This window comes from Oncorhynchus tshawytscha, linkage group LG16 (genome assembly GCF_018296145.1).
Source record: "Oncorhynchus tshawytscha isolate Ot180627B linkage group LG16, Otsh_v2.0, whole genome shotgun sequence".
Taxonomy (NCBI): Eukaryota; Metazoa; Chordata; class Actinopteri; order Salmoniformes; family Salmonidae; genus Oncorhynchus; species Oncorhynchus tshawytscha.
The window spans coordinates 26,528,349-26,550,384 of record NC_056444.1 but is presented as its reverse complement, the minus strand read 5'-3'; the positions used below and the strand labels follow the sequence as shown (position 1 = coordinate 26,550,384).

General features: G+C 41.7%; 1 protein-coding gene across 5 annotated transcripts; it reads left to right on the top strand.

The window, feature by feature from the left end:
• Positions 1 to 7,629: 7,629 nt before the first annotated feature.
• LOC112235927 (peroxiredoxin-like 2A) lies at positions 7,630 to 21,973 on the top strand. Of its 5 annotated transcripts, none has more exons than XM_024404478.2 (7): positions 7,633 to 7,782; positions 15,363 to 15,581; positions 15,891 to 16,070; positions 16,558 to 16,649; positions 16,843 to 16,983; positions 19,848 to 20,012; positions 20,847 to 21,973. In XM_024404478.2, exons 2-7 carry the CDS (start codon positions 15,368 to 15,370, stop codon positions 20,940 to 20,942), a joined length of 888 nt encoding a protein of 295 aa, XP_024260246.1. In that variant the 5' UTR covers positions 7,633 to 7,782; positions 15,363 to 15,367; the 3' UTR covers positions 20,943 to 21,973. The 5 variants fall into 5 exon arrangements, with proteins under 5 accessions (XP_024260249.1, XP_024260246.1, XP_024260247.1 ...); XM_024404479.2 differs by lacking the exon at positions 20,847 to 21,973 and adding an exon at positions 20,520 to 20,840 and having other exon boundaries at positions 7,641 to 7,782; positions 15,308 to 15,581; XM_024404480.2 differs by lacking the exon at positions 20,847 to 21,973 and adding an exon at positions 20,523 to 20,840 and having other exon boundaries at positions 7,642 to 7,782; positions 15,308 to 15,581.
• Positions 21,974 to 22,036: the final 63 nt, after the last annotated feature.

Sequence of the window (22,036 nt, the reverse complement as noted above, 5' to 3'; positions counted from 1 at the left end):
TGTCTGTAAACAATTGTTGGAAAATTACTTGTGTCACGCACAAAGTAGATGTCCTAACCGACTTGCCAAAACTATAGTTTGTTGTCATCAAGGCAAAGGGTGGCTACTTTGAAGAATCTAAATTCTAAAATATATTTTGATTTGTTGAACACTTTTTTGGTTACTACTTGATTCCATATGTGCTATTTCATCGTTTTGATGTCTTCGCTATTATTCTACAATGTCGAAAATAGTAAAAATAAAGAAAAACCCTTGAATGAGTAGGTGTGTCCAAAATTGACAGGTACTGCATATAAAACACAACAAAATTACATTTTTGACTGCACTGGGCCTTTAATAAATTAATTGGTTGTGTTTTCACTTCATCCTTTTGATGAGAGTTATGTCTAATTCTATGGGCCATGATCTAGTTCTCCAGAGGGTATATATACAAAAACACTGCTTGAAAACCAAAGGGCACTGGGCAGACAAAACACCTTAGAATCAACATGGGTAGTAGAAAAGTTAGTCTACACCAGAACCATAGACACACAATGTTCTAGAGAGGGACAATATTCCACTTGTTGCAACAAATTCATATCGACTGAAGCTGATAGGAAAAGGCCTACCACAGCCGAGAGAGTGTTTGTTTTTAAACCAGCACTAGAGCCAGAACGGTCTAGTTTGGTCATTGGGTTCAATGTTCACCTGAGGCGATGGGCTGTGTGGTGAGGAAGGTTAGTAGGCTAAATTCTAGAAATGTCGAATTATCAAGCTTTCTACCAATAACAGATTTTTTTTTTTTACATGTATTTTAAAACTATAGTGGACATTATGTTCCATGTCTCAAATATAATAAAAACGTACTATTTATTCACTGGCCACGTTTTAGGGCTTAGGATAATGGTGTAACATTGTTTCTATGGAGATGGATGACGAGGCCACATTCAGTCATTTTTGACAAATTATTTTGTAAACTCCATGCATGGATTCAGATTTTTTTTTTAAGTCCGTGAGAGGGAATGCTGTCGGTCGAGCAACCTGTTAACCTCACCGATTACTTAGCCCAACGGAGAAATTAACTCACGAGAAAAGTAGCACATTTTTTGCTAGCTAGATAAGTTAATAACGTCGTTAGCTGTTGTTGGAACGTTATTGACATGGGCTGTTGATATGGTTAGCAACACATTTTGTGATAGCTTGCCTATCAGTATAAGCAATTTTTCTCGTTTTACACAGTAATTATACGTTTGTAAAAGCTATGGCAGTGTATTTGTCTAACTAGGGAGATTCCCAGATACAGACTAAGGAGAACGCTTTTTCATTCCTCTGGAGTCTTGAAGGCTGGAGAGAGTTGAAAACGTCTTTAAACTGCACAATGGTCGATTGCCTCTAGGAGTCCGTGTCTTCTTGCCAATAAATAGGGCTTTATGACTAATCAGTGGCCAAGCAAGCAGACCCCCTCAAGACATTGAGCGGATTGAGGATTTTTGAATTTGCTGTATATTCTCTATAAATGGGATATGCTGCAATTAGTTTAGCTACATTAGCTACATCCTCTCAGGAGGAGTCAAAGGTGAGGTTAGAGTTGTGTGTGTACAGTTAGAGTAACAACTATCACCATATTTAGGGGGGTGCCCATGTCAAAACACAACATACAGCACATACAGGGGTGACCCAAATCTCTATAGGAATGCCCAGCTCCCTCTGAGAACTCCTGTGACTTGACCCCTGACCTCTGTCCTATTCGAAAAGCCTGCCGAGCCAGTCACAGCAGTTAAGACCCTGACATAAATGTTATTAATTTGCTTTTCAGGAAGAATATTTCTGAATATTCCAAATAAAGGCAGTTCAATTGACAATCTCTACACCCATGCAACACCACTATAATGTCAGTGTCTATCCAAAGGCAATAGAAAACAGCACATCCTAATGTAATGTCATTGAATAGAAGATAATTTCAGATCCTCACATAAAAACAGAGAGGAATTAGCCTGGGCCCTGATCTGTTGTCTTGGTGTGACAATGGCCATAGGAGTTGGCAAGACAGCACAAACTGGGACCAGGCTAGCGAGGAATGGGATGAGTCAACAACAATGGCGGCATCCTGATTGGCATTTAGGCAACTGTGGGCGTTAAAGCATGTAAGTGTCCAATATTTTAGTCTCTGGGTCGTACTCAGTTGTCATCAAACTGAAGAAACGGATTGAAATACCTGTAGGGTGGTACTATCTGAACTTGTCCTATAAGAAATGCTCAATTTCATTTTCCGTAGCACAACATTTTGAAAAAGGTTGCTACAGTGTACCCTAATGAATACAACCCTGTAGTACCCCATAACAAGGGGTCAAATCAAATCACATGTTATGTGTCACATGCGCCGAAACAACAGGTGTCGTTAACCTTATCGTGAAATGCCTACTTACAAGCCCTTAACCAACAATGCAGTTAAGAAAAATAAGAGTTAAGAAAATATTTACTAAATGAAGTAAAGTTTTTTTTTTTAAGTAACACAATAAAATAACAATAACTAGGCTATATTCAGGGGGTACCGGTACTGAGTCAATGTGCGGGGGTGTCGGATCCTGATCATTCACCTGTCTTGTGCTTGTCTCTACACCCCACCAGGTGTCTCCCATTTGTCCCAATTATCTCCTGGTTTGTTTATACCTGCGTTATCTGTTTGTCTTGTCCCACCGGCTTGGTTTTCTCATTTTCAAGTTTCTATAGTTGCTGTTTTCTAGTCCTCCCGGTTTTGACCATTTTGCATGACCTGACCCTGACTGTCGTTCTTTACCTTTCTGACACTGCCCTGGATTACTGACCTCTGCCTGCCATGACCCTGAGCCTGCCTGCCCTTCTTTACCTTACTGACACTGCCCTGGATTACTGACCTCTGCCTGCCCTTGACTTGTCGTTTTCTTTTCCCCTATTTTGTACATAGACATCTGGGATTCAAAATGTCTGCATCTGGGTCTTATCCTGAGTCCTGATAGCGGGTACACGTTAGTCTAGGTAATTGAGGTAATATGTACATGTAGGTAGGGGTAAAGTGACTATGCATATATAATAAACAGTGAGTATCAGTAGCTTTAAAGAAGGGGGGGGGGGTTCAATGCAAATAGTCCAGGTAGCCATTTGATTAACTGTTCAGTAGTCTTATGGCTTGGGGGTAGAAGCTGTTTAGAAGCCTCTTGGACCTAGACGTGGCGCTCCGGTACAGCTTGCCATGCGGTAGCAGAGAGTACAGTCTATGACTAGGGTGGCACGAGTCTTTGACAATTTTTAGGGCCTTCCTCTGACACCGCCTGGTATAGAGGTCCTGGATGGCAGGAAGCTTGATCCCAGTGATGTACTGAGCCGTACGCACTACCATCTGTAGTGCCTTGCGGTCGGATGCCGAGCAGTTGTCATACCAGGCGGTGATGCAACCAGTCAGGATGCTCTCGATGGTGCAGCTGTAGAACTTTTTGAGGATCTGAAGACCCATGCCAAATCTTTTCAGTCTCCTGAGGGGGAATAGATGTTGTCGTGCCCTCTTCACGACTGTCTTGGTGTGTTTGGACCATGATAGTTTGTTGGTGATGTGGACAGCCCTGTTGATGTAAATGGGGGCATGCTCTGCCCTCCTTTTCCTGTAGTAAACAATCAGCTCCTTTGTCTTGATCACATTGAGAGAGAGGTTGTTGTCCTGGCACCAGACTGCCAGGTCTCTGACCTCCTCCATATAGGCTCTCATTGTTGTCTGTGATCAGGCCTACCACCGTTGTGTTGTTGGCAAACTTAATAATGGTGTTGGAGTCGTGCTTGACCACGCAGTCGTGGGTAAACAGGAACTAGGTACGCACACCTGAGGGACCCCCGTGTAGAGGATCAGCGTGTCAGACGTGTTGTTCGCTACCCTTACCACCTGGGGGCAGCCCATCAGGAAGTCCAGGATCAAGTTGCAGAGGGAGGTGTTTAGTCCCAGGGTCCTTAGCTTAGTGATGAGCTTTGAGGGCACTATGGTGTTGAACGCTGAGCTGTAGTTAAGGGTGTGAAAGGAAGCCCCGGAAAATTGTTAAAGACTCCAGCCACCCAAACCATAGACTGTTCGCTCTGCTTCCGCACGACAAGCTGCACATGTGCATCAAGTCTGACATCAACAGGCTCCTGAACAGCTTCTATCCCCAAGTCACAAGACTGCTAAATAGCTAACAAAATGTCCACAGGGACTATCTGAGTTGACCCTTGAATTTTTATTTTTGCACTGTCTCTATGCACACTCACAGGGCCCTACTTCATCCCCATATTGCGTGGCCATCCCCGACTGCGTGGCCATGCACGCCTCCAACTCAATCATCAAGTTTGCGGACGACACAACAGTGGTAGGCTTGATTACCAACAACGACGAGACGGCCTACAGGGAGGAGGTGAGGGCCCTCGGAGTGTGGTGTCAGGAAAATAACCTCACACTCAACGTCAACAAAACTAAGGAGATGATTGTGGACTTCAGGAAACAGCAGAGGGAACACCCCCCCATCCACATCGATGGAACAGTAGTGGAGAGGGTAGCAAGTTTTAAGTTCCTCGGCATACACATCACAAACAAACTGAATTGGTCCACTCACACAGACAGCATCGTGAGGAAGGCGCAGCAGCGCCTCTTCAACCTCAGGAGGCTGAAGAAATTCGGCTTGTCACCAAAAGCACTCACAAACTTCTACAGATGCACAATCGAGAGCATCCTGGCGGGCTGTATCACCGCCTGGTATGGCAACTGCACCGCCCTCAACCGTAAGGCTCTCCAGAGGGTAGTGAGGTCTGCACAACGCATCACCGGGGCAAACTACCTGCCCTCCAGGACACCTACACCACCCGATGCTACAGGAAGGCCATAAAGATCATCAAGGACATCAACCACCCGAGCCACTGCCTGTTCACCCCGCTGTCATCCAGAAGGCGAGGTCAGTACAGGTGCATCAAAGCTGGGACCGAGAGACTGAAAAACAGCTTCTATCTCAAGGCCATCAGACTGTTAAACAGCCACCACTAACATTGAGTGGCTACTGCCAACACACTGTCAATGACACTGACTCTACTCCAGCCACTTTAATAATGGGAATTGATGGGAAATGATGTAAATATATCACTAGCCACTTTAAACAATGCTACCTTATATAATGTTACTTACCCTACATTATTCATCTCATATGCATACGTAGATACTGTACTCTATATCATCGACTGCATCCTTATGTAATACATGTATCACTAGCCACTTTAACTATGCCACTTGGTTTACACTCATCTCATATGTATATACTGTACTCGATATCATCTACCGTATCTTGCCTATGCTGCTCTGTACCATCACTCATTCATATATCCTTATGTACATATTCTTTATCCCCTTACACTGTGTATAAGACAGTAGTTTTTTTTTTTTGGAATTGTTAGTTAGATTACTTGTTCGTTATTACTGCATTGTCGGAACTAGAAGCACAAGCATTTCGCTACACTCGCATTAACATCTGCTAACCATGTGTATGTGACAAATAAAATTTGATTTGATTTGATTTGACTTACCCTTTTGTTCTTTTCACCCCAGTATCTCTACTTGCACATCATCATCTGCACATCTATCACTCCAGTATTAATGCTAAATTGTAATTATTTTCACCTCTAGGGCCTATTTATTGCCTTACCTCCCTACTCTTCTACATTTGCACACACTGTACATGGATCTTTATTTTTTTATTTTCTTTTGTGTTATTGACTGTACGTTTGTTTATGTGTGACTCTGTGTTGTTGTTTTTGTCGCACTGCTTTACTTTATCTTGGCCAGGTCGCAGTTGTAAATGAGAACTTGTTCTCTCAACTGGCCTACCTGGTTAAATAAAGGTGAAATAAAAATAAATAAAACTCACAGGGCCCTACGCACACGGACACTCCAATACCAGAGTATGTGACCTGAGCGGAGCTGGCGCGGAGCGCGCCCAATTTGACTGGAGCTCTGAGCAAGATTCCCAAAGGCTGGAGTGTTGGCAAGTGTGTTGATGTAGTGTCCACAACTAAAGAATCATTGTGGAATCTGAAAAGACACATCCCGAAAGCATGATGGTGTACTTACTAGATGGAATTGCTAAAAGAAAGGAACGAGGTGGGTAGATAACTAAGTGTGTCCTTGTAGCAAAGTATTTATAAACAAAAAATCTGATCTCTTAAAAAAGTTTTGTTCATTTTTGTTCTATTTATACAATAGGCCATAATTGATTTTGGCTCAATAGGCCTGGCATATTCCCACTTTCTGGGAGCTTTCCATTTTGATTGGGTTATCTTGCCTATAAACCTTTAAACCTACTGGGAAAGTTTCCACTAGATGTTGGAACATTGCTGCGTGGACTTGCTTCCATTCAGCCACAAGAGCATTAGTGAGGTCGGCACCGATATTGGGCGATTAGACCTGGCTCGCAGTCTGAGTTCCAATTCATCCCAGTACATCACTGGGGCCAGTCAATCTCTCTTCTGAGCCTAATTATCTACTCCCATCACTAGAGTAACTCATCAACACCAAAAATAACATTACAATGTAACCAAGCTCAGGTGTAGGCCTACCCTGGTAGTAAGACTTATTGAGAAGTGTGTGTCTGTGTTAGGCTATGTGCGTGTATGGGCCATGTGGTGTGTATGCAGGGGGCACAGGGTTGGGTGTTTATCTGTCACTCTAGGCCTAATCGGTTAGTCTACTGAACACATAACTGTGATATATTGTTAGGGTTGCGTCAATTCGAATCTGGTATTAGGATAAATATGACATTGAGTCACCGATTGTATACTATGTATTTTTTATTAGCTAAGCAATAACTGGCAAATACAATTTTCGTATATACGGGCTCTCTGTCCCACCTCGCAGGGCAAAACAGAGAACTAACTTGTTCCTGACAAAGATATTATAATATACTCTTGACAGAATTAGTTCCTGCTTCCGAGCCGGCCTGTCAGAGTAGAGACTGGGCGTGGTTTAGACTCACCCAGCCTATCGTTGATTGTTGGCGCAGAGCTGGTCCCAGCCCCCGGGCGCTCCAGTTGTCTGTCGTTGTAGTTGTGTAGAACATACAGTTATCAGGCACCTGGCTCCTGTTATCTAACAAAATACCATTGGTTCTCGCAACACTACGTTCTGAATGTGCCCCCCCAACTCATTGCACAGTTCCTGTCTTCATGTTATTCTGTATTTTTCCATCATGAGAAAGGCCCATGGCCCTGAAACTATTAACAATGTCTCAAGTCAGCTATGTTGCATAACACAAACATCCACACAAGCCAACAGCAGATAATATTCAATCACATATATGGTAATGGGCTATAGTGCATAACACAGAATCCTCACAATATACAGCCAAACTGTTACTAATTGGTAAATAGTAACCCTGCTTTTTGTCCATGAACATGTCATTCTAATTACTCTGTTACCAGAATTGACCACCTCTGGTGTGTGTGTGTGTGTGTGTGTGTGTGTGTGTGTGTGTGTGTGTGTGTGTGTGTGTGTGTGTGTGTGTGTGTGTGTGTGTGTGTGTGTGGACACACATTCTCGGTACATTACTCCTCGGTGTATAATTTTTTTCTCAACAATTAATCTGTCAATCTGTTTTTATTGTGCAAAAATAAACTTCATTTGTGTCCAAGGTCCGCGTTATCTTGTGCGATTAGTTTCCCTGCAATGACTAATCCATTTATCTTGATCAACTGATACACCTACGCCAAATTTAGATATTTTGAACGGAGACGTCAACTGCACTCTTCTCCTTCAACACAATATTTGTGAGTATCATTCCTTTATACATTATTTGAAATATTGTTAAACATTTTGTTGCGAGCATTATTTCAATCAGCAAGCTAACGTCATCACGCAGTTAGCTACCGTTAACCTAGATAGCCAGCTAGCCCAAATGTGAAGTCTACAAAGTGAACAAGCTAACGTTGTGTCATTGTTACTACTAATTTATACTTGGCCTATTTAATGCATTAATCAAAGAATGCCAACATAGATTTAGCTAGCTAGTAAAGTTAATTTTATAATGCCACTTACCAGTCAACATGATTGTCTGTCTTTTAGTGGGTCTTAAGGTTAAGGTTACTTATCAAATTGGTGTAGCTAGCTAGTTAGCGGGGTGCGCGTCACTCGCTCTGAGTAGTTGTTCCCCTTGCTCTGGCGCGATGGGTAACGATGCTTCGTGGGTGTCAGTTGTCGATGTGTGCTGAGGTTTCCTGGTTTGAGCCCAGGTAGGGGCGAGGAGAGGGACGGAAGCTATACTGTTACATAGGCAAGCTATCTATGTCAAATGGCATGGCAGTTGAACGCTGCAAAATTGTCTTGGATAGGGTTTGCATGGGAAGCCACATTTAATAATTTGTGTCACTCAATTTGAAATAAGCGCTCTAAGATAAGGAATAAGAAGTTGCAGAATTCAGTTAATATTCAGATCTGTAACTAGCATACTTTCCATTTAATCTTTGTCACGATAATCGATCCTATGTTCTCACATTTTCGTTGTCAATAATAACAGTCCGTTTCTCAACCCATTGTCAATGTGGAAATCAGTATAGCTAAGCTTACAATGTAAACATTCCTTTCCACTATCTATCTATATGGAATCTAGTCAATCAGTTCATGTGCGGCTGCCAGGTAGTCTATTGGTTGTTGTTCTCATTAGGGTTCAGGCCTTTGTCCTCCCTCTGGGAAGGGAAAGTCACACTGCAGTAGTTAGTCAAGACTGTCAAGTCACCGTGAAGTGCAGAACAGAGTATTTGGGACTGAATGAGCTGAACTTGAGGGAAATGAGTGCACACCTTCAGTGGGTGATTGTTTGATAAATGAATCTATGTTTGAAAATTGAATTAGAGTATTTTTTAGAATGACCATACGTGTAGGTTTGTGTTCAGTTTGGTTTCACATATATTTCATGCATGTAGGCCTAAGCATTTGGTGGACCATTCAGACTGTCTTGTTCAGAGAAAATGGAAAATATCCGAATGATTCATATCTTGAAAAATCCACATCTAAGTAAGCCCTGACAATACAGTAACAGTATTTTGTTCATGTTCATATAGACTAATAATAATTATCCTCAATTGACTATACTGATGATTCACTGTGTACTGTCTAACATTGTATGTTAAGGCCCCTCTTGCTTATACAAGGGGAAGAAGGATTAGCCATGTAAGCTATCGTCTGAGACATTAGGGTGTGTGCGCTCAAGCTTGTGTGTGCTCAAGTGTGTGTCACACCTGTAACTTTATAACCACAGTACAGTTTGATGGTCGAAAGATAAGTCACAACAAACGGAGCAGTTCATATGTTTGTTACTTAGTCACGCCCATCAGTTTCCTGAGGAAATGTAATGTAGACAAACAGGTTTGCTGTCATTCATTAAACAATGCCTAAGGTCATTTCCAGAAGGACCCATGAGCACCAACATGTGAAGTTCATAGGAGAATGTTAAATCTGGTGACAAATGAAAGCTAACAGATTATATATTTGACAAATAAAACATTTCAACCATTTTCTAAGGAATAAGCAACGGCTTTGATTTCTGGCCAAACAGATAGAAAATAAGTCTTAGAAAACATCTATCAGAAAAAGTCTTAAAATGTTTTGGAAATAGACAGGTTGGTTGTTTAGCAACAAAACCCAACACGTGCGCAACTATGGGGCAAAACAGACTGGGTTGGTTAGATTTTTTGCAACATGTAAATTATATTTACAAATACATTTGCATAATGAGCCACTTGTTGTCGCTCAAATACATTGTTAGTTGTTGGTAGCTAGATTATTTTGTTGTTGCCATATTAGCATTGACAAAATCATTCAAAACACCTAAAAACAAGACATGGTATCAAGAACAAGATTAAACAAGCTGAAAGGAGTTACTATTCCCCACATGTGGGAATAGTAATGTAAGTAAACAACAGCTTAAATGACAGGCATGGCATTTTGTCATTGTTGCTAGCTGTCTGACCGTCCAGAACCACAACAACGCACAGACTTCTGCCCCATTGAAGCGTCATGTTGTCAGCTTACCCATCTCTGTACATCAATATGTTGAAGTAAAGACCCCTGCCAACTAATATCAACACTTATATTTCGTTTGGATAAATTATTTGCATTGTGTAAGTTTAAGAAACATTGCCCTGTGCCTTGAAATTCCGTTACCAAAAACCCACTCATATTTGATATTTTCTAATTTCTCTCCCTCATGAGGGACAATAATGAAAGTTAACAGAAATAACAAGTGAAGGTAGACCTATCAATTAGTGTTTTTACTGATATCTATTTGGTTTAACCAAATTGGTAACGGAATTTAAAAAAAACAACTAATGGAATTACTGCAATTGAATTGCTACAATGAGAAATCATAGTTGTCACAAACCATAATTGGGTCACCTGCTACAGCCCTTCCTTCCACTGGCATACTGTTACAGTGTGGCAAAAAAGTATTTAGTCAGCCACAAATTGTGCAAGTTCTCCCACTTAAAAAGATGAGAGGCCTGTAATTGTCATCATAGGTACACTTCAACTATGACAGACAAAATGAGAGAAAAAATCCAGAAGATCACATTGTAGGATTTTTAATGAATTTATTTGCAAATTATGGTGGAAAATAAGTATTTGGTCACCTACAAGCAAGCAAGATTTCTGGCTCTCACAGACCTGTAACTTCTTCTTTAAGAGGCTCCTCTGTCCTCCACTCATTACCTGTATTAATGGCACCTGTTTGAACTTGTTATCAGTATAAAAGACACCTGTCCACAACCTCAAACAGTCACACTCCAAACTCCACTATGGCCAAGACCAAAGAGCTGTCAAAGGACACCAGAAACAAAATTGTAGACCTGCACCAGGCTGGGAAGACTGAATCTACAATAGGTAAGCAGCTTGGTTTGAAGAAATCAACTGTGGGAGCAATTATTAGGAAATGGAAGACATACAAGACCACTGATAATCTCCCTCGATCTGGGGCTCCACACAAGATCTCACCCGTGGGGTCAAAATGATCACAAGAACGGTGAGCAAAAATCCCAGAACCACACGGGGGGACCTAGTAAATGACCTGCAGAGAGCTGGGACCAAAGTAACAAAGCCTACCATCAGTAGTAACACACTACACCGCCAGGGACTCAAATCCTGCAGTGCCAGACGTGTCCCCCTGCTTAAGCCAGTACATGTCCAGGCCCGTCTGAAGTTTGCTAGAGAGCAGATTGGATGATCCAGAAGAAGATTGGGAGAATGTCATATGGTTTCCAGATCTCAACCCCATAGAAAATCTTTGGAGGGAGTTGAAAGTACGTGTTGCCCAGCAACATCCCCAAAACATCACTGCTCTAGAGGAGATCTGCATGGAGGAATGGGCCAAAATACCAGCAACAGTGTGTGAAAACCTTGTGAAGACTTACAGAAAACGTTTGACCTCTGTCATTGCCAACAAAGGGTATATAACAAAGTATTGAGAGAAACTTTTGTTATTGACCAAATACTTATTTTCCACCATAATTTGCAAATACATTCATTAAAAATCCTACAATGTGATTTTCTGGATTTTTTCCCCTCATTTTGTCTGTCATAGTTGAAGTGTACCTATGATGAAAATTACAGGCCTCTCTCGTCTTTTTAAGTGGGAGAACTTGCACAATTGGTGGCTTACTAAATACTTTTTTGCCCCACTGTATATTCAACTTATAACTGTGTGTTTTTTTTCTCTCATTCTTTCTGTTGTGTGGTGGTCAAAGTAAGATTGAAAACAGACTGGACAACCCATCCCTCTCTCTCTGCCCCTCTAGTTAATGTCACCTCTCTCGTCTCTTACTGACATCTACCCAAGAGCCCCCTCTCTTTCCATTTACTGTAACCAGCATCCGTACCGACCGACACCGGACATCCATGGACGTTGAAATATGGTCAGTCTGCCCTGGCCTTGGTTTCAACGTCCACATAAGTTGTTTTTGGTTCAGACCGGACCAAATTTGAAGCAATCATAGACGTCTATGTTTCACAAGTGTGGATGGCACAGTACAGTAAAAAAAAGTTGAGTACAGTCCTGAACTGTGCAGAAGAATAGAGTAGAGTTTAGTACAATACACAGTACAGCACACTAGAGTTGAGTAACATATAATGTACTGAACTATAATATACTTTACTCTCCTGAACTGACCCACCCAGACAATACTGACCAGAGTGAAAGTTTTACACACAGTTCTTCCTTTTCTTAGTCAACAGCCCACTGTACACATTTAAACTACATGCCCCAGGCTTAAGACTGTGACAGTCATTGAATTTTGGATGACGGTAAAAGATGAGGTAAAGAGGTTAATGGAACTCGACCAGAACATTGGAAATGCCATGGAAACGCGTGTGGGAAAGATCCCGAGACTCCTCATTTAAGCTATTGTTTATATGTGTATTTCACACTATATTGAGGTAAAAATCAGAGTATAATGCTTGTATGGATGTCAACTAGAGGTCGACCGATTAATCGGAATGGCCGATTTAATTAGGGCTGATTTCAAGTTTTCATAACAATCGGAAATCGGTATTTTTGGACACCGATTTGGCAGATTAAATGTTTTTATTTTTTTGTTATTTATTATATTTTACACCTTTATTTACCTAGGCAAGTCAGTTAATTAAGAACACATTCTCATTTTCAATGACTGCCTAGGAACGGTGGGTTAACTGCCTTGTTCAGGGGCAGAACGACAGATTTTTACCTTGTCAGCTCGGGGATTCAATCTTGCAACCTTACAGTGAACTAGTCCAACGCTCTAACCACCTGCCTCTCATTGCACTCCACGAGGAGCCTGCCTGTTACACGAATGCAGTAAGAAGCCAAGGTAAGTTGCTAGCTAGCAATAAACTTATCTTATAAAAAAAAACAATCAATCATAATCACTAGTTAACTACACATGGTCTGTCGTTACTCCAACGTGTACCTAACCATAAACATCAATGCCTTTCTTAAAATCAATACACAGAAGTATATATTTTTAAACCTGCATATTTAGCTAAAAGAAATCCAGGTTAGCAGGCAATATTAACCAAGTGAAATTGTGTCACGTCTCTTGCGTTCATTGCACGCAGAGTCAGGGTATATGCAGCAGTTTGGGCCGCCTGGCTCGTTGCGAACTAATTTGCCAGAATTTTACGTAATTATGACATAACATTGAAGGTTGTACAATGTAACAGCAATATTTAGACTTAGGGATGCCACCCGTTAGATAAAATACAGAACGGTTCCGTATTTCACTGAAAGAATAAACATTTGTTTTCAAAATAATAGTTTCCGGATTCGACCATATTAATGACAAATGGCTCATATTTCTGTGTGTTATTATGTTATAATTAAGTCTATGTGCTTCAAGCATTGCCCTGTTTAAGCCTATCAACTCCTGAGATTAGGCTGGTGTAATGAATGTGAAATGGATAGCTAGTTAGCGGGGTGCGCGCTAATAGCATTTCAAACGTCACTCGCTCTGAGACTTGGAGTAGTTGTTCCCCTTGCTCTGCAAGGGCTGCGGCTTTTGTGGAGCGATGGGTAACGATGCTTTGAGGGTGTATGTTGTCGATGTGTTCCTGGTTCGAGCCCAGGTAGGGGCGAGGAGAGGGACGGAAGCTATACTGTTACACTGGCAATACTAAAGTGCCTATAAGAACATCCAATAGTCAAAGGTTAATGAAATACAAATGGTATAGAGAGAAATAGTCCTATAAATACTACAACCTAAAACCTCTTACCTTGAAATATTAAAGTCTCGTGTTAAAAGGAACCACCAGCTTTCATATGTTCTCATGTTCTGAGCAAGGAACTTAAACATTAGCTTTTTTACATGGCACATATTGCACTTTTACCTTCTTCTCCAACACTTTCTTTTTGCATTATTTAAACCATGAACATGTTTCATTATTTATTTGAGGCTAAATTGATTTTATTGATGTATTAAATTAAAATAAGTGTTCATTCAGTATTGTTGTAATTGTCATTATTACAAATACATTTGTTAAATTATTTTTAAATCGTCCGATTTAATCGGTATCGGCTTTTTTTTGGTCCTCCAATAATCGGTCGATCTCTAATGTCAACCCCAATACACGTTCATGTCACCAATTACCTGCATTACAGTAAAAAAAAAAAAACGAATATCCACTTTGTTAGATCAGAATTGTTGAATGTGCGCCAATCTCGCATCCTTCTATCCCCGAGGCCTGCGGTCCATTGACCTCTTTACAGCATCGATGACCTTGGTTACCGTAATAACCGTTCAATTAGCCAAATAAAAAAGGATGCATGTTTTTCTCCTCTGCTCCTGTCTGCACGTGCAGCCATAGGAATATAATGGGCAACCCCATTCAAGTCGTTGGCTGTGTTGGAGAGGATCAAAATCAGAATGTATCATGGTTAAATTGTGACTGACTGACTGATCTCCAAATAATAATGAGTAGTTCATTATGATGCAAGATTCTTTGTAGATCCGTAAGGCGGCAGTTATCTGTACCTTCGGCTGCAATGTTGAACAAGCCAAATGATGGCATAATGGGTGGACTGGTGGCCATTGCGAGGCGCAAAGCAGGAAGTAGAAGTTGGAATTTGTGCTGTGATTTGTTGATTCAACTTAACTGACATTACCATAAATAAATTCCATTGCACGAGCCACATCAGTTAAAGGTGAACTCAGCAATATGACGTAGACCCAGAAAGTAAACAGCATAGTGGGTCAATTTCCGCTACAACTAAGAGGGTTGAAGCGCGAGGCTCAACTTCTCCCCCGTTTTGGTCCCCTGGCTTCCACGCTGGGACAGCGTGACGCGAACATGTGCACATGCGCAGATACTGTGTGTGACTGTGAGAGCGAAGTCTTGCATCTCGCTCATCTCAATATCTGCAGTGCTGCTCATGGCAATATCATTTCGCTGAGTCAACCTTTAACATTCTATATTAACATGTCAATTATTGCATCACAATACCACGCAGCCATTAAGTGTACCCATCAGTTTACCATTCAACATGTCACACTTTTCAGTCAGCTGTTTGTAATTTTATAGATTTTTGGGGGGGTTAGGAAGGTTAATTTATTTTCACGATGGTCTTCATCCATAACTCACGGTTATATGGTAATTGTGCCAGCCCTACCTAGGCTGTCTCTGAAAAGATAAACAAAAACATTGTTTTTAGCCTACTGTTTGAACTTCGGTCACTACTTCCTAACAGTAGTTGCATGTGCCCATGCCATCTTTCAAACGCCAGTGATTTCACGCTCACGATAAAGGCTTTTGTTTTTCTTGTTGTCTCTTCAGAGAACGTCTGTTTTATAAGAGTCAGAGAAAGTTCTGATGGGTTGTGTTTATACAGTCACCATGGCCCTGGTCCAGTCCCTTTCAAGACACTCCGCTAAAGCCCTAAGGGCCAGATGGAGGCTATCTCAGACTCTGCACATCTCTTACCTGCCTCTGGGGGGTGCCATTCACAACAGCCAGCCCTCTACCAACCCTACAGCCAGACTTCCTTGTCTAAAAGCCTTTCACCTCAGCACAGCGTCATCCAGCCCTGACCCTAACAAGCCCAAATCAGGCAAGGAGCATTACATTATCTCGCTCTAGTGACACGTTGCATGGAGTTTGTTATAGGCTAGTTCCCTTTACTTATCTTATGGCCTATATCAGTGACCCTGACCTTCCTAACCCATGCCTAAGAATGTTGCCTCTCGCTAACAGTAAGGTTCCGTTATCTAACAGTACCAGAAATCATTAGACATGTACGTGTGGCATGACCGAGTAAGAAGATCGGCCCTCTTCTCTAGGCTCTGGTTCCTCTTAAAGTTTCTCCTTCCCTAAGAACAATAAATCTGATAATCATGTTTGTCTATTTTTTTGGATGCAGTGTTGTCCTCCAGCCTCGAGGTGGAGCTGTTTGAGATGGGGATGTGGTCTCTGGGTCTGGGGACCTTAGGAGTTGCCATCGTTGGAATCTTCCTGGCCAACACTGACTTGTGTCTGACCAAGGCTGCCCAGGCCTCGCTGGAGTACCTGGAGGACGCAGACCTCCGCTCCACTGGAGACGGTACGAGGGCCCTGGTTCACCTACTGGGCATGGCCGGAAAGCGCAGAAAACTGTCGATCATATTGGCACCAAACGTTCTACAGTATGACAATGACATTCTGTTTTACATTCATACTAGAATGTAGCAAGGTTAGAGCCTTTGGTGCCAACATGGCAGCTGTTAAGATTTGAAATCTCAAACAGAGTTTACAGAACTCTGAATATCTTTTGCATAGCTCTGAGCAAGGCATTTTGTGGTCCATAATATGCTAACGAATATCCGCTCGCTTTTTTTCTGCGACACTCTGAAACAACGGTAGAACGAAGCCTAATTATTACAATTATTATCTGGGTGATTAAAAAAAATGGTCTAGGCACACTGGTGCTCCAAGAATAGTTTTTATCCAGGTTGAACAGCAAAATATTTAGGCGCATATGTGACCAAATTTGTCACACTGCAGAGCCCAGGTACCAATGCATGACCTGTGTATATGTGTGTGTCCTGCAGATGAGAACACCATAAAGGCCAAAGCTCTGTGGGAGAAGACGGGAGCAGTAGTCATGGCTGTACGACGGCCCGGATGATTTTTGTGCAGAGAGGTGAAGTGATGTCACTGATACTATATAGTATAGTCAGCTTTTTTACTTACGGGGAAAGTTAATCCGAAATGGTCTTAATTCAAGTCTATATTCCACACCATATATTGTTGTCGTGCAGATTCCGCTGTATGCATCAGGAGAATAAACAAGACCCCATCCTATTAATGAAATTGGACTAATTGTGTGTGTGTAGGAAGCTTCCGAGCTGTCCTCTCTGAAGACCCAGCTTGAGGATCTCGGGGTCCCTCTAGTTGCCGTGGTGAAGGAGAACATCGGCACGGAGATCCAGGACTTCCGACCACACTTCGCTGGGGACATCTATGTAGACGAGAAGGTGAGGCCCTGGGTGTTTCTCAGTATGCATACTACCGTGCTCCACACTATCATGATACAAGTGCACCATGTTCTCTTGAGTATGTTCTTGTGAGGATGAGAATGTGGAGAATGCATAAAACAATACATTTGAGAAGCACTGGTACATTCCTACTGTATTATCTCACGCTGAATCTCCTCATTCACTGAACCTTCTTCCAGGTGAGGACAATGGCAACAATAGGCAAAACAATCCACACAAAGAAAATGTTTTACTTCACAACTATCAGCTAGGTATAAGTGAATCTGAATAATCTAGCTATCCAGCTAGTTAAACAGACAAAAATGACCGAAAACGAATGTTATGCAAGGTAGATGTACATTTTTTGTGGGTAGCTACCAATTATTTGTGGCTAGCTAGCCAGTTAGCCCTATGGACTTACCCATTCAATGAACCATCTTCCAGCCAGGACAACAATGGCAAAAGTGACAAAATAAGATATACACAAAGCAACCGTTTACCTCATAAATATCAGCTATCTATATGTGCTTCGTAATAATGTAGCTAACCAGATAATGACCTAAAACAAATATTATGTTAATTCTTCGTGATTAGCTTGCCAGTTAGCCCTATGACTTATTATGGGCTTGTGATCTCTGGTACGTAGGCAGGTAAACATGCCAAAATGTAACACCGCATGTATTTATTAACGTATTAAGATAAAGTATCTTGCCTGACTACAATACTTTATGAGATGTGAATAGGCAACATTTCATGTCGAAGTGTATTTTCTCTCGCTTCAGCTCAAATAATGGCCACCATTGATTTCAACAAATGTTGCGTAATTTTGTTGTTGTTGCGTCATATTTCTTTGCATACTTTCCGTTGAAGCTTGCATCGATGCACACTTTAAAATATGTACAGTTGAAGTCGGAAGTTTACATACACTTAGGTTGGAGTCATTAAATCTCATTTTTCAACCACTCCACAAATTTCTTGTTAACAAACTGTAGTTTTGGCAAGTCGGTTAGGACATCTACTTTGTGCATGACACAATTAATTTTTCCAACAATTGTTTCCAGACAGATTATTTCACTTATAATTCACTGTATCACAGTTCCAGTTGTGCCTTGGAAAATTCCAGAAAATGATGTCATGGCTTTAGAATCCTCTGATAGGCTAATTGACATCATTTGAGTCAATTGGAAGTGTACCTGTGGATGAATTTCAAGGCCTACCTTCAAATTCAGTGCCTCTTTGCTTGACATCATTGGAAAATCAAAAGAAATCAGCCAAAATTGTGGAACTCCACAAGTCTGGGTCATCCTTGGGAGCCATTTCCAAATGCCTGAAGGTACCACGTTCATCTGTACAAACAATAGTACGCAAGTATAAACACCATGGGACCACGCAGCCGTCATACCGCTCAGGAAGGAGACGTGTTCTGTCTCGTAGAGATGAACGTACTTTGGTGTGAAAAGTGCAAATCGATCCCAGAACAACAGCAAAGGACCTTGTGAAGATGCTGAAGGAAACGGGTACAAAAGTATCTATATCCACAGTAAAACGAGTCCTATTTTGACATAACCTGAAAGGCCTTCTTCAGCAAGGAAGAAGCCACTGTTCCAAACGCCATAAAAAAGCCAGACTACGAGTTGCAACTGCACATGGAGAAATGTCCTCTGGATTGATGAAACAAACAGAACTGTTTGGCCATAATGACCATCGTTATGTTTGGAGGAAAAAGGTGTGGGCTTGCAAGCCAAAGAACACCACCCCAACCATGAAGCACAGGGGTGGCAGCATCATGTTGTGGGGGTGCTTTGCTGCAGGAGGGATTGGTGCACTAAACAAAATAAATGGCATCATGAGGAAGGGACATTATGTGAATATATTGAAGCAACATGTCAAGACATCAGTCAGGAAGTTAAAGCTTGGTCACAAATGGGTCTTCCAAATGGACAATAACCCCAAGCATACTTCCAAAGTTGTGGCAAAATGGCTTAAGGACAACAAAGTCAAGGTATTGGAGTGGCCATCACAAAGCCCTGACCTCAATCCTGTTGAAATTTTCTGGGAAGAACTGAAAAAGTGTGTGTGAGCAAGGAGGCCCACAAACCTGACTGTTACACCAACTCTGTCAGGAGGAATGGGCCAAAATTCACCCAACTTATTGTGGGAAGCTTGTGGAAGGCTACCCAAAATATTTGACCCAAGTTAAACAATTTAAAGGCAATGTTACCAAATACTAATTAAGTGTATGTAAACTTTTGACCCACTGGGAATGTGATGAAAGAAATAAAAGCTGAAATAAATCATTCTCTGTACTATTATTTTGACATTTCATATTCTTAAAATAAAGTGGTGATCCTAACTGACCTACGACAGGGAATCTTTACTAGGATTAAATGTCAGGAATTGTGAAACTGAGACATTTAAATGTATTTGGCTAATGTGTATGTAAACATCCGACATCAACTGCACAAATGGAGTACGCATTAGAGAAGTGTCCGCCGTGTTCCGTTTCGCATACTTTGATTTTGACTCCGACCTTCCATACTCCTATATGCGTGCTCGGAGCATGGTAGTATGCATTTTGAGAAACACCCCCTGACTCTATGGGTACATCTCAATAGTCTATAGAAGGTGAGACGGACTTGACTATGGGTACATCTCAATAGTCTAACAAAGGCTTCCTCTCCTTGTTTCCATTCCTTCATCTGCACTGGCTTAAATTAACTGTGAACATGTTTGAATCGATTTCTACACAGGCCTGCTATGAAGGAGAGGAGCTGAACCATGTGTAGATATAGTATGCCTGTTGTCTGCCTGAGTTTTGAGTTTTCTTTTCTCTTGATTGATTGGTTTACTTGTGTTCTTTGCAGCACCACTTCTATGGCCCACTCCAGAGGAAGATGGGGGGGCTGGGCTTCATCCGTCTGGGGGTGTGGCAGAACTTTATGCGGGCCTGGAAGGCCGGTTACCATGGCAACATGTTGGGGGAGGGCTTCGTCCTGGGAGGCGTGTTTGTCATCGGAGCGGGGAACCAGGTACCCCACACACAGGGCTGTGCATCAATGGATTACGCTCAGCCACAGCTGGGAATCATTAACTGGAGCTGTTAAGGTGTCCGCATGCTTCTCAGCCGAAATAGTAACAGTTTGTGCATATACTGTGACGCTTTTGTTCATTTTTGACTTCAGTAAGGGTTTTTTCGGCTGTTCGGGCACACAATTTTTTGAGGCAAGCCAAAGTCTACTCCCCTTCGTCTGTGATTGGTCAACAGTAGGGATTCTTCAATAAAGTCTTTGTCATTCAACGAGAGACGGCTCGTTTTCATTCATTTTTTAAAATTGAAATACTGCACCCAAGATGTTAGGTGCGCAATTTTACATTTAAATAAGATCTCTGCAATTAAAAAAAAAAAAAGAATGACAACTCAAGAAATCTCTTAGATTAATTCGGACTATTTTGAGGAACTGTAATGTATACTGGCTACGGTGTCTCAAAATTGATAAACAGTACTATTGCTGCTTTTTTTTCTCTCGTTTTTCAAGCAGAGGTCTATTAAGGGAGTATGCGAGCACTCTGCTGGGTGCCAGCCAAACTGAAGCATGCTGACACCTTTAGACTCCAACTGCCGACACATGTATGAGGGGAGAGACGGATGATGATGGATCCAGTGCTGCAGAGAGACACACTATCTGTTATCAACTCAGTAATCAGTGGCCATGAGCAGAGACAAGGGAAGGAAGTCCTCTAGGACAATATTGATACAAACACGGTTTAACCGAAATGTATAGACCAAGAGCAGCAACATTGTTGTTACATTGTGTTGTTTGGTATTACGTAGGTCCCTTTTTTAAATTGTATTTTTTCCTCAGGGAATTCTTCTGGAGCACAGGGAGGAGGAGTTTGGCAACAAAGTGGAGAATGAAGATGTTTTGCAGGCTGTCAAGAGAATTGTTCCAGTGCAATAATGGTTAGTTTTGTGTTCACGAACTTAGTAGCATTCGACCAATGCTGATAGAGGCCTCTGTTTCATTCACAACATAACTTTATCCCAACAACAAGTGTTTTTGAGTTGTGTATGACATTTAAACTTGAAACAGGCATTTTTCATATCTGTAGTTCTCCTGCACCAACCTTATGATTTCTATTATTGCTAGCTCCGCTCATCAGAACGTGTCTCTTCCTCAATAACAATTATTTTTACCTTTTTTATTTTACTAGGCAAGTCAGTTAAGAACAAATTATTATTTTCAATGACGGCCTAGGAACAGTGGGTTAACTGCCTGTTCAGGGGCAGAATGACAGATTTGTACCTTGTCAGCTCTGGGATTTGAACTTGCAACCTTTCGGTTACTAGTCCAACGCTCTAACCACTAGGCTACCCTGCCGCCCCAATGTGAATGCTCAGGTGAATGATGAGCTCCACTGCTTATAATATCCTGACCTCATAAGCCCATTGGAAGACGAGGTGGACCATATTCCCATCTATTTTCTCTAGATGTGGAAACTCCAAGTTGTACCAACTAGACAGTGTTCTATAGGCGTAAGGTCTTGGTCAGGTTGTTATTGTAAAAGATGTGTTCTCATGACTTACCTGGTTAAATTAAGGTATTGTCAACCAGGGACCTTACTGCTTGCACTTGAACTGAGAACACTTGAACATTACTCATCTCTTGGGAGAGCGGTATATCTACAACTAGTGTGTTTACACTTTTATTGAAGTCAAACTCAACTTGAGGAATGCATGGTTCTCTGCATCTGGATTTTGTACGTAAAGTCAGTCTTGTAACTTTGCTATGTGTTTCATGTTATACCTGTGAATGAGTGTGTGTGGTCAATGTGTGTTTATTAATGAAGACCTGACTGTAAACTCGGTGACGAGGGGAGCAGGTTTGATATCCAAACACACACTGCCTCAACATACTCACCATGGCCAGGTTGGCAGGAAGCAGGTGTGTGAGAGACAGGGTGCAAAGCACAATAAACCCATCACACCATCCTCCTCTCTTTTCTCTGGACCGACATTCTAGAATACATTCGAACCCTTTCATAAGATGTTTGT